The sequence below is a fragment of the Miniopterus schreibersii genome (assembly GCF_964146895.1).
Source record: "Miniopterus schreibersii genome assembly, chromosome: 5".
Taxonomy (NCBI): Eukaryota; Metazoa; Chordata; class Mammalia; order Chiroptera; family Miniopteridae; genus Miniopterus; species Miniopterus schreibersii.
Window position 1 is genome coordinate 88,222,162 of NC_138106.1, and position 13,060 is coordinate 88,235,221.

The 13,060-nt window shown below is 44.0% G+C and overlaps 1 protein-coding gene and 1 long non-coding RNA gene across 2 annotated transcripts in view; one reads left to right on the forward strand and one right to left on the reverse strand.

The window, feature by feature from the left end:
- The window catches only part of SLC9A9 (solute carrier family 9 member A9), a 485,438-nt gene that overhangs the window by 107,913 nt on the left and 364,465 nt on the right, over positions 1–13,060 (forward strand). Inside the window, exon 5 of the mRNA XM_081137930.1 lies at positions 5,475–5,590. Within this exon, the coding sequence (XP_080994056.1) occupies positions 5,475–5,590 (116 nt within the window). The remainder of the gene's footprint in view (positions 1–5,474; positions 5,591–13,060) is intronic.
- On the reverse strand, positions 6,315–9,689 carry LOC308557425. Its single transcript, XR_013998833.1, has 3 exons — positions 8,922–9,689; positions 6,537–7,482; positions 6,315–6,470 (listed from the first exon to the last, which is right to left on the reverse strand). It is a non-coding gene; the product is annotated as an uncharacterized lncRNA (long non-coding RNA).

Here is a 13,060-nt window from a genome sequence, read left to right on the forward strand (position 1 = left end):
CTCTTGTAGATAACATATGTATGGGTCTTGTTATACATTCAGCTACCCTATGTCTTTTGTTTGGAGCATTTAATTCATTTACATTTAAAGTGGTTATTGATAAGTACATAGATATTGCCATTTTATTATTCATGTTTATGTTCTTTTTTTCCTTCTTAAGGAAGTCCTTTAACATTTCTTGTAATGCTGATTTGGTGGTGATTAACTCTCTTAGCTTTATCTTGTCTGGAAAGCTCTTCATCTCTTCTTCAATTTTAAGTTATAGCCTTGCTGGGTAGAGTAATCTTGTTCGTAGGTCCTTGCTTTCTATCACTTTGAGTATTTTATGTCAATCCCTTCTGGCCTGAAAACTTTCTACTGAGAAATCAGCTGACAGTCTTATGGGAGCTCCCTCGTAGGTAACTAACTGCTCCCTCTTGTTGCTTCTAAGACTCTCTCTTTGTCTTTAACTTTTGGCATTTTAATTATGATGTGTCTGGTGTGGGCCTCTTGTGTTCATCTTATTTGGGATTCTTTGTGCTTCCCGGATTTATATATCTATTTTCTTCTCCAAGTTAGAGGTTTCCAATCATTATATTTTTTAATAGGTTCTCAATTGCTTTCTCTCTCTCTCACCCCCTCTATTTTGGCACCACTATGATGTGACTACTGTCCCAAAGGTCCCTTAAACTATCTTCATTTTCTTCTTCTATTTTTGCTGTTTTGGTTGGATGTTCCTGTTACCTTGTCTTCCAAACTACTGACTCTATCCTCTGCATCATCTAACCTGCTGTTCATTCCTTCTGGTGTATTCTTCATTTCAGTTACTGTATTTTTCATTTCAGACTGGTTCTATTTATGGTTTCTATGTACTTTTTTATGCTTAGTATCTCTTTGTTGAAGTTCTCACTAAATTTGTGGAACATCTTTATAACCAGTGTTTTGAACTCTGTTTCTGGTAGATTGCTTTCCTTCATTTCACTTAGTTCTGTTTCAGAATATTTCCTGTTTTTTTTATTTGGGGCATGTTTCTTTATCTCCTCATTTGGGTTCCCTTGTTGTGTGTGTTTCTATATAGTACGTAGATCTGCTTTGTCTCCCAGTCATAGAAGTGTGGCTTTTTGTAGTAGGTATCCCGTGGGGCCCAGTGGCACAGTCTTCCTGATCACCTAAGTCAGGTGCTCCATGAGTATCCCTTATGTGGGTTGTGTTTACTCTTCTGCTTTAGCTGAGCCTTGATTGCTGTTAGCATGGCAGTGTATTGGATTAACCCTCAGGCGGACTGGCTTTGAGAATTGGCCACAACCACAGTGTACAAGCTTCTGTGTGGAGGCTGACTCCATGGAGTGGGATTCACCCCAGCAGGTTCTGGATTGTGCTGAGACCACCCTTTGGGTATACTTCTAGTGGAGCTAATTGGGTGTTATTCTATTGTGGCTTTAAGCTGGCCACCAGGTGTTTTGGTTCTGAAGCTTTTTGAGAGGGGCTTCATTGCAGGCTAATGGCAGATGCTGCCTTTGATCAACCCAAGACTACCTGTTAGGAGCTACAAAGCCATACACAGTTGGTAGCTGCCTGTGCTGGACCTGGATGTGCATGAGAAAGCCATGCTGGGATTCAAGGCCAGCTGCCACTAGTATCGGGCCTGGGGCATGTCAGCAAAAGGCACAGGGCTCCCTGAGACCTGCTACCTCTTGCCTGCTGCCTGCATAACTCAGCTACTGAAAGATCCTCAGGTGGTGCATGAGTTAGGGGAGGCAAGCTCTCAGGGAGTCACCAAGGTGGAGTGAGTGGTGTTCACTAGGTTAATGCAGATTCAGATTTGGTGCCAGTGCTGAGTCTGAGGCCACTCATTGAAAGTCACAGTTTACACTGAGTCCAGCAGACACCTGCCAGGGGCCTGTGAACCTTTGTGGCAGGGTAGGGTCTCAGTAGTTGCAGGTTGGAGCTAGTGGTGTTCACCAGAAGAATGTAGATTCGAATTTGGTTGTGAGGATGGAAGGCTCAACTCAGGGACTATGGCAGCCATCCCTGCAGCCCTCACCCTGAAGCCACACAACTCAGTTTCTCCCTGTATGTCTCTGGTGCCCCCAAGCCACTGTCTCTCCACTAAAGCCCAGGGTGAGTGCCTGAGAGCAAGAGTCCGTGAGCAGGCCCTTTAAGAGGATGCTTGGGTTTCTAACAGACTTCCGTCTCACCTGGACAGATGGAATCCTTGCTGGTTTTAATAGCCAGATGTTTTTTGGGCCCCTTTTCCCGGCATTGGTGTGGGGGCCTCCGCATCTGAGAAATCCCTCCTGATTCTTAGCTACCACATGGAGGTGTGGGACCAACCTATTTCATATCTCTGCCCCTCCTACCAGTCTTGATGTGGCCTCTTCTTTATATTCTTAGTTACAGGACTTCTGTTCAGCTAGTCTTCAGATGGCCATCCAGGTCAATTATTCTATAATTAAGTTATAATTTTGAGGTGTCATGGGAGGAGGTGAGCACAGTGTCCATCTATTCTGCCATCTTGACCAGAGCTCCTTAATGGGTTCATTTTTTAGTCTTCTAAATGATATAGTTATAACTAGTTTTTATTAATAATAATTTAGCAACAATGACAATAGCTACAATTTATAAGAGTGTCTGGGCATAGAAGATGCACACTAATTATTGGCTTATTATAATTTTCAGTGATAATGACCATTGTTAACAATGACCATATTGAGCTTTTTACTAACTGGGCTTTATTTTTTATATATATTTTTTGGTGTTATCTTAAGGAAGCTATTTGAACTATAGTTATTTTATGTCCAGGAGTTTACTTAAACGAGTCTTATACTTTCTTTTTTTGAAAAAACAAACAAACCGTGAGCATGGCCGGGCATGGCTCAGCGGTTGAGCGTCGACCGAGGATCCAGGCAATTGGGGTTCGATTCCCAGTCAGGGCACATGCCTGGGTTGTGGGCTTGATCAGTGGCTCTCTCATCATTGATGTTTCTATCTCTCTCTCTCCCTCTCCTTTCCTCTCTCTGAAATCAATAAAGATATATTTTTTTAAAAATATAAATAAATAAATAAATAAATAAATAAATAAATAAATAAAACTGTGTGCATGAGTGTTTGTGTACATGCCCAAGTGTTTCTCCTGATTTCAAAGCAATAAAAGAGGCTTATAGAGTTGGTGGTTAATAGTGTAGGTTTTGGCAACCAACTGTCTGGATTCGAATCCAGCTCTATCACTAACTTAAACAAGTTAGCTCTCTGAGTCTTAATTTTCTCATTTGTAAAAGGGATAATTAACTCATAACATTCTGAGGATTAAATGACACAATGAATGTGTATTGTGTCACATAATAGCACTTACTAATGTACATTGTTATTATGACTAGTATCTAAAAAGAACTGGAAAAAATGCAGAAAACCGAAAAGAAAATAGTCACATTTAATTTCATTATATAACCACTATTATATCCTAGACTATACGCTTCTGGTCTTTTTCTATTTATATGTATGCCTAAGTATATTTAATTTTTATAAAATTAGAATTATTATTTATTACCAGTTTCTACTGTATTAGTAGTTGCATATTAGTCATCATATATGTGTTCTGTAATTAATTCCTGGACATTTAGGTTGCTTAGAATTTTTTACTCATAAATAATAATAATTAGAAGTAATATGAACACACATCTTTTGGCTCATATTTGATTGCTTTTTGGTATAAATTGATAGGAAACCATTAATTTACATCAATAGTATATGAAGCTTCTAGTTTCCATATAACCTTGCCAAGCCTGGGTAGTGTATTGCATGTATTTTTTTTATCCTACCCAGTCTAAAGGCTTCTATTCAATATGGAGCAAGTTATTTTAATTCCAAGCCTCACGTTCCTAACCTGTAAAATTAACTAATGGGTATAGAATTCAGAAAGGTAGTCATAGGTCATAAAGTTCATATTAACCCCAGAGTCTGCTCAGTACTTGAAGAGTAGCTAACGTGAGAAGGGCTGTGGTGAATCAGGGCTAACACAGCCGAGGATGAGGGGATGACTGTCTGAAAGCATCCCCGTGGCAACATTGTGAGTGTCCAAACGTCCCAGCATCAATCGGACCTGTAGGTTCCAATTCAAAGAGTGATGTGGGTAACATAAAATTCAAATTTATGATGATTTTTATTACTGTCTTGCTAAAATGCATGCAGGGGTCTTTGTTTATTTACTGATGTATCTTAAGCACCTAGGAATGAGCCTGACACATACTAGGAGGTTCAGTGATAAATGCCTAATGTCTATTGAATGAACAAATAAGCTGAATGAAGCTGCCTGGTACTTGTCAGAAGGCCGCACACCCCGGTAGCCGGCAGACCCTCCCCAGGGTAAACCAGCCTCACGGGCTCTCTTACAGTTACCCCTGCCGCATGCGTAAGGACACTGAAGCTCAGGAAGTTTCAGTAGCGCCCTAAAATCATATAGCTAGTGAGTGGTAGAACCTGGTTTTAAATGCAATTGTACCTGAAATAGTCTCTCAGAAATTTTTCTTAACAGAATTTGAAACATCTGCATTCTCTTTGACATTATAATTTCCAATATCTGATTTCTCGCCTTTTTAGACATGCTTGCAAGCTTAGCACATTTTTTAAGAAACTAACTCTAAATACATGTGAATATTTAAACACTGGTCCGAGGGTCTGGAGGTTCTAAGGTCTCTTACTGTCACTGGTAGTGATCTGACTGTTGTCCAGTCTACCAATCTCTGTATTTCCTCTACTAGGATTTTAGCAAAGTCCGTCAGTCAGCTAAATAATTAAGTACAGTTTAAAAGCAATAGAGGCAAATGACCACCAAAGCAGGCAATTTGCATTCCATGGAGTAGGCTGGGTAAGTGTATAAACCTTATAATTTCATGAAAAAAACAACAGCTCTCATTGCAAGACCGAAACGTAAGCATTCCAGGTTCGTTTCCAGCACTGTGCTCACCGACGGGCACTCTGCCCCCCAGTGACGCTCAGCCCACCCGGGTGACCTGGCACCTCGGTAGCAGAGACTCTGCTGTAAAGTAGCTGGTCAACTGCCTGCCCTGTGAGTGGCCAGTAGCCTTCTCATCGCAGTGACAGACTAGAAACTTAAACCCTTTCAGACACCGTAGCAGACAAAACCATGAAAACTGGAAAGCAATCTATTTACCTGCGTCAACCCAGCGCTATGTTTGTGAGCGTGATTTGCTCTGCTGTGTTTAACAGATTCTTTTCATGTCCTTTAGATTTATCTCGCTTTCATTAAAATACACTGTGAAATGTCCTGCTACCTTTTTCCAGGTGACATTTGGGACCAGTGTCTTTCAGGGACAGGAGGTTTAGACCGTGCCCTGGCAGCGAGCTTGGCCGTGGGTGGCAGCGCGGTGTCCCTGGCGCATGGCGCGTGTTTCGGAAGCGGGGTGAATGTCAGCTGTGGTGGCACGTGTCTGCATAGGATTCGGCCTGGTGCTTGAAATCTCATTTCTCTTCAACAGGGTCATTGTGTACGGCTTTGTGAAAGCCATGGTGCACGCCGGCCAGCTGGGAAACGAGGACTTCCATTTCACTGACTGCTTGTTTTTTGGTTCACTGATGTCGGCCACAGACCCAGGTAATTACTCAAACAACATGTTTCCTTCTGAAGATTCAAACATTTAAATTAAATGTTTTTCTAAGACCATCATCCAAGTCTACATAGTAATTTCTTATTCCTGTTCACTTGCAGTTGACATATTGTTAGTGGTTACAAAAAAAAGAAAGAAAATAAAAGAAACAGGTGACTATTTTAATAGCTCAATAAACGGATCTGAAAGCAACTTCAGTTGTCAGAAACACGCTTTAAAATTTATTATAGTTTATTTTTCTAGAATATGTAACCATTTTGAGCTACAGTCCTTAATTTTTTTTTTACGGCTTTTTTTCAAAGCTGATTTATTGAATTAAATGGTAAAAATTATTTGCTATGGCACTTTTCAAACATATTAAGACTATGGGGAATAAAAATAATTGTTTACTACCCGTCAGCAGTTATCAAATGCGGCCAGTACTTTCAGCCACATGCACCTATACCTCCTCCTTTGTCATTACCATTACTAGTTTGTGTAGCAGTTTGTACAAATTAGACCCAAATAAGGGATGCACATTACAATTGATCGATGTGACTGTTGGGTCTCTTTTTATGTATATGTTCCCCCATCTTCTTTTTTTTTCTGGCCATTAATTTGTTGGGGGGAAAAAGCAATTTACCTTGTGGTTGAACTGAATATGGTTCCTTATTTGTTCCTCTGTCCCCCGTATTTCTTGTAAACTAATGGTTACATCTAGAGACTTAATCAGGTTCAGATTTATCGTTTATTTTTTGGCAAGAACACTTTGCAGCGGGGCTGGGCTGGGTCATATCGGGAAGCAGGGGGTGACTACGGCTGGGAAGCAGCGGTGACTATGGCTGGGAAGCAGCGGTGACTATGGCTGGGAAGCAGCGGTGACTATGGCTGGGAAGCAGCGGGACTACGGCTGGGAAGCAGCGGTGGCTACGGCTGGGAAGCAGCGGTGGCTACGGCTGGGAAGCAGCGGTGGCTACGGCTGGGAAGCAGCGGTGGCTACGGCTGGGAAGCAGCGGTGGCTACGGCTGGGAAGCAGCGGTGGCTACGGCTGGGAAGCAGCGGTGGCTACGGCTGGGAAGCAGCGGTGGCTACGGCTGGGAAGCAGCGGTGGCTACGGCTGGGAAGCAGCGGTGACTACGGCTGGGAAGCAGCGGTGGCTACGGCTGGGAAGCAGCGGTGACTATGCCTGGGAAGCAGCGGTGACTATGGCTGGGAAGCAGCGGTGGCTACGGGTGGGAAGCAGCGGTGGCTACGGCTGGGAAGCAGCGGTGACTATGGCTGGAAGCAGCGGTGACTATGCCTGGGAAGCAGCGGTGACTATGGCTGGAAGCAGCGGTGGCTATGGCTGGGAAGCAGCGGTGGCTATGGCTGGGAAGCAGCGGTGGCTACGGCTGGGCGGTCAGACGGGTCCTCGCACTGCTGAGCTGAGGCTCCCGCAGAGGCCACAGGCCGCGCCTGTAGCGGGCAGGGTGTGCTTACTACACGGCGTAATGAGAGTGTCTCGGGGTGTTGGAAGGAGCTTGTCACAGGACTTGGGCTCACACGTGGTGGCTTTGGCTCTTCCTCTGGGCTGGATGCCCCCGGGCCGGAGGCAGTTGGCGTTTCAGGAAATCTTACCTAGAAGGAAGGAGGCCTGGATTGCGCCTGGAGCTGCAGCTGGGGAGCGGAGGGAGCTGCTCAGGGAGGGCTTTGGACAGTGTTCCTTCCTCGTGTTTCAGGTGATTACAGAGCAGTCTTATTTTTGTATAATCCATCGTGGTCACCAGTGACCTTGAGCGCTGTTGCTCTGTGGAGCTGCCCTGTTCAACAGGAGAACACCGAGCCCGGCGGAGCGTGCCAGGCCAGCTCCAGGGGCAGGGGCTTCTCTCTCTCAGCAGCAGCTTTGGCACCGCGTGGTGGCCTGTTATAAACGTAGCGTCTCAGGCTCAACCCCAGCCCTACTGAACCCGATCCCAGAATTCAACAAGAGCCCCACGTGAGTGACATGCACGTGGAAGCTTGAGAAGCTCTCCACGTAAAGCCCAGGTAGCCGGTGGCTCCAGGTCTCACTGATGGTCACTGCTCGTCCCAGGACTGACCGGGGCGTGTGCACTGGGGCTATCCTAGCTCTGTCCTACCTTCCGCATGTATTAGCTGGCAGTCTCCGATAAAGGAGCAATTTTTGTGATTAACCATTGATATGAACCCATGATATTTGAGCAAAAGAGCAGGGTAAGTGAACGATGCTTTCCATTGATTTACTAATTTTCAGAATAATGAGTTGTTTCCCAGCACCCTCCATATATGACTAAGGAAATTCTTGTATCAACACTTGGGTTTAACAGAGTTGGTGAGTTTCACCCCATTGCTGTCATTATCCTCTCCAATGGTCACACTTTCCTGTCTTTGACACCGGGAGGCCCCTCCGTTTCTCCCCTGTCTTTCTGTCATGACCCCACTGGGCCTTCACAGGTTTCTTGGTTTGTGGTAGGACTGGATGTTTCAACCTTGTCTTGTGTGTGTTTTCTGCCCTCACTTAGAACCAGCCATTTCCCCAAGAAGCCTTGGTTATTTCTAAAAGGAAAGTATACAGGGTGCGCAAAGTAGGTTTACAGCTATTCAGATGGAAAATAATAGAATAATTAATAAGAATATAAGAATAAACTCTGTATTTTGTGTACTCACAACTGTAAGTCTACTTTTGTCCACCCCTGTATTTAGACCAAAATTTGGGTACTAGGGGTTTTCATTGCAACCGAATTGGATTTTTCTAGATATTTTTGTTTTGAAGGAGAAATCATATTATAAATTCACATTAATATTTTCAATTCAAATTTACTTAACTGCCTTGAATTTTTGTTTGCATTTTCATTTTTCTCTGCTACTTTTCTTCTTCCTATTATATTATTAAAATTTCTAACTTGCTTAAAATATATATTCAAAATTATAATAAATATTATTAATAAACCTTATTATTACTAAAATATTATTATAAACTGCTTAAGATTTCACTGGTGTTTTTACTAAACTTTTGGATATAATCCACTGGGGTTAGATAGTTAAAAACTGTCCTGTTTTAATAGCTTTTAAAAGAATTCCTGTGTGTGGTTAAGTCACAAGTTAATAAACAAAATGTTCATTTGTTTCATTTTGCTTTTACATTTTGTTTTAAAATCAGATTAAATCTCTACAAAGTTCCAAAATGAAAACCAGAGGGGGGAAAAAAAAATCTAGCTTCTATCCTGTCCCCCCTACTCTAATTTTTCAACCGTTTTGGCTGGTTTTCAGTTTTTCCTTCTAATTATAAGTCTGAGCAAATACAGAAACATGCACACACTCTAGGCCATGCTACCTCCTCACCTGGATGCTCCTGTCCTCATAGCTGCAGAGAACTCCACAGTTTACCCCCCCAGCCATCTGTTGAAGGCCATTTGGGTTCCTTCTTGTCTTTTGTGATTATGAATGGCGTTGCAATTAATAGCTTTTTACGTTTGCCAGTGTTTCTTTGGAACAGATTTCAGAAACAGGTTAAAAGGTAAATGCATTTGTCATTTTCCTAGATGTCAAGTTCTCTCCATAGTTTGTACCACATTGCATTCACACCAGCAGTGTATTGCAGGACCCGTTCTTAGAGCCTTGCTGATGGGAATTCTGTCACAGTTTTGGCTATTTGCGCATATAGCAGGCGAGGATTTGTATTTCCATATGGCTTGACTGAGCACATACCTTATCATGAGCATTTGTTCAGATGTTAGGGGGCATATGCATTTTCCCCCTAGAAACCAATTGTTTATAAGATGCCCTTTCTCCGTGGTGCTATTGGTCTTTTACTTTTCAAGCTTTAGATGCTCTCAATATGTTAGGGATAATAACCCTTTTCCTGGAATTTAAGTTACAAATATTTTTCCTAGTTTTTATCTGTTTTACTTTGCGTATAGTATGGAAGAAGAAGAAAAAATTTAATATATGGTGTTGACCTATTTTTTGAAAAAGATGAAACAAAAGTAGGTCTCAGATTTGGAATCTCTGGTGTAAATGGCGGATCAGAGCCCCAGCAGATGTGCAGTGGGAGATGCTCCATCACCGGGGTAGGAGGTGACCAGGCTGCAGTCATCACGGGAAGAGTTCACACTGCACTCTCGCAGCCCAGGGACATGTAGGAGTCCCTTGGCGGCCACAGGAGCCATGGGCTCAAGATAAATATTTTCAAGTCCATCAGTGATTTCTAGTTAGTTAGGGTTCTTTGCTGCCATATATGGGCATTTCGCTTTTCTTGGTCGGGTTCCGTTTCAGGTCACCTTTGCACAAGTCTGAATGTTGAAAGCATGGCATCTGTTGTTTCCTGTCCAGCACTAAGGCTGGGTTGGTTGTGCTCTGCTGCGCGAGGCAGCTAGCTCCACGCATGATCGTGTTCAGGCTTTGCTCCTTCCCTGGCTGGTGCTATCCTTCTTCAGGTTATGTTTACTCGAAATGGAAACTGAATGAAATAGAAAAAAATCCAACTCGGTAAGATGGCTATTTATCTCCATTGTGTCAAACAGCTGAGCTAACTGAATTTTTTAAAATACAGGATTCACTCCCAGCCATAATGAGAACCCTGGGAACCAAGTCCCCTTTCCAAGTCTGGCAGAGACCAGCTGAGTGACTCTGGGCAGCACTCAGCCTCTAGATTTTATAGGTTCTTGGAGGTGGAAGGTATTTGATCTCAACTCTTCCAACCCCTTTATTTTAGCAATGAAGAAACTTACTTTTCAACCCAAAACCTCTCAGCCAGACCTTCTGGAGCTCTAGCCCCCACTCAGCAAATGCTAGAGAAGACCCCAAGCAGCAGAGACCACATGAGCAGGGACACGTGAGCCCTTCACCCCGGGGCTGAGTGCGCAGTGAAGCCCTGGCCTACTCCTCTCAGCTGAACCCGTGCAGTTTAAGGTCTTCAGCAACCTGAAGACACTGAGTTAACCTTATCCCACAGGCATTCATTTACTGCCTAAATTATGGTGACTCACCAATTTACGCAGAGAACCTATGCTCCCGAGGTCCGCTTTTTCTTGGTGTTCTTTAAATTAATTCTTTCCCATTCAGCCTCCGCTAACCTTAGCTAGGTGTTTTTAACTATCGCTATTTTTCTTTTATCGATACATATTTAGACTCAAATCGAACTCTTCCTGCATGTTTCAGACTCTCCTCAGCCAATTTCCAGTTTACCTCCAGTTGGATGGTTTGCCTATTGCTTGATTGATTTAATATCTTTCTTTTTCACTGACAAAGACCTTGCTAATGATGTAAATGAAGGTCACCAGCAGCTCTTAGCAAGAAGCTGGTAGCTAGAAGCCAAGCCCCAAAGAAATTGCATGGTAAATGGTAGGAGAGGGGAGAGAGAAGCACTTGGGGGGCTTGACCAGTGCGCCGGCTCATCTTCAGCTGCGTGTAGAAGCAGAAGGTAGGGGCACGAGTGAGGGGAGAGAAGGACCAATAAAATGGCAATAAACACCCCAACAACTGAGGGTCGACGCTTTAGTTAATCTCCCTAATTTTACAAATGGCCAAAGGCCATTGTCGAGCCCTCCGTCTCTGTTATCAGTGACTTGGGTCCCAGTTTGAAAAATTTAGACCAAAATAATGATTTTATTAATGAGTCTGAAACGTCCCTTTCTATGGGACAGTGAGATGAGGAGCCAGGTCTTTCAGGTGCATAAGGACCCTGGGAGCCCAGGGCAGCCGCGTGCTGTTCCTTAAACACACAGCCTGTTGCCACCCCAGGAATTCAGGTATATCCCCCTCCCTCACTTCCCTCAGGCTCAGATGTCATCTCAGAGACCTTCCCTAAGCAGGCCCTCCAAAATCCCACCCCCAACACCTCCCCGTGCACCGCACCCTCCCCTGCCTCGCTCTCCCGCACAGCACTGGCCACTCTTACCCACCATTTGCTTATTTCTGAGTCTTTGTTCCTAAGAAGGGGGGATGTTGTTACTTTTTCTGCCCCCTCACCCTGTATTTTCACTCCCATATTTCTAGTCTCTAGAACAGTAGGTTTTCAATAAATACTTGTTAAATTAATGAATTAATAAATTTGTGGAAGAAACTGCCAGGCGACATGTGGTGTGTGAAAGGGGATGTCTTCTCAACCCTGAGGTGCAGAGCAGCTGAGCACCCAGGTGACCTCAGGGAGGACTCATGGCCAGAGGCCAGTAGACCTAGGTGAGGGTGGAACTCCGCAGAGATGAGCTGCCAGTGCACGGCTGGGTGGCAGTATTGGGTTTTGTCCTCTGGAAAAGATATATTCAACTGAAACAAACTTATGTGCCCTTCTGCCCTTCTCATCTGCACAGCCAGTATTTCTTTCTCCCTGCTCACCAGGCAATTGGTGGCCTAACACATTGCAGAGAGTGCCAGGGCATGGATTATACTCATAGAAGCAGTCATCACACATACTGTGGCTTTTCTTGGGTTGGAGAATGTCCAAAGTAAGAGCTTCCTTCAGGAAAAGGAAGAACTCAGCACATTACATTAAGTACTAATCACCCAGAAGGTCTTGTGAACTCATCCTGGTATTTACAGATCTGACATTTCCTCCAAGGTCTCCAGGAGGCTACTGGCTCAAGCACATGAGGGCTGTGTGGTGTCTCACTCCATCAGCTTCCCTGGTTCCTACTGGGAGTAAAATGTCCTCATTTATGTGATGCAGCTGCATATGACTCTAATACAGCTGCACTCTTTTGAACTCTGGGAATGTTAGTGCATTATTTAAAAGAAAAAACAATTCTTGCTTCATAGACTTGTCCTGTTTTCTATCAACAAAATTAACGCAGAGAGATTAAAGTGGCAGTGGACTGAGTGGAAGCTACACTGACACTCTCCCAGGACCAAACTGGAATTACAACTAACATATGGAAAAAATATCCTGAATAGTCAACTGCAACTGAAAATGAGCTGGAGAGCACCCTCATAACCAAGGAAGAAAGTGAAGACAAGCTGGAGAGCACCCTCATAACCAAGGACTACAGCAGAGACCACACAGAGACTGGTAGGAAGTGCGGAGGCATACAAGGGCTGCTGGACTCCCACAGTAAGCAGCTGAAGGTCTAGAGAGATATCTGAGCTGTGGGGGGTTCCAACTGAGGACTCTGGGGTATAAACCTCAAGCTGGGCTCCCCAGCCCAGAGCACCAGAACTGAGAAAGGTGCCCACATAATATTTGGCTGTGAAAAGCGGCAGGGTTTCTGTCTGCCAGGAAGAGACAGCTAGAAATGCAGGCACCCTCTTAAAGAGCTGATGCACAAAGCTTCATGTGCAGCCGCTCACCTTGGGCTCCAGCGAAGAGAGAGTAGAGTGGACTGGAGCTGTGTGATGACAATGTGGGATTGTGGGCTCTGGAGATAGAGCTCAGAAGACACCCCTCTGGATTCCTGTGCCAAGTCATTCCCCCATACTGCAGATGACATCTGTCAAAGGCAGACATTTACCTTCTAAGCAGCTTTAGCCTGAAGGGGAAGCAATTG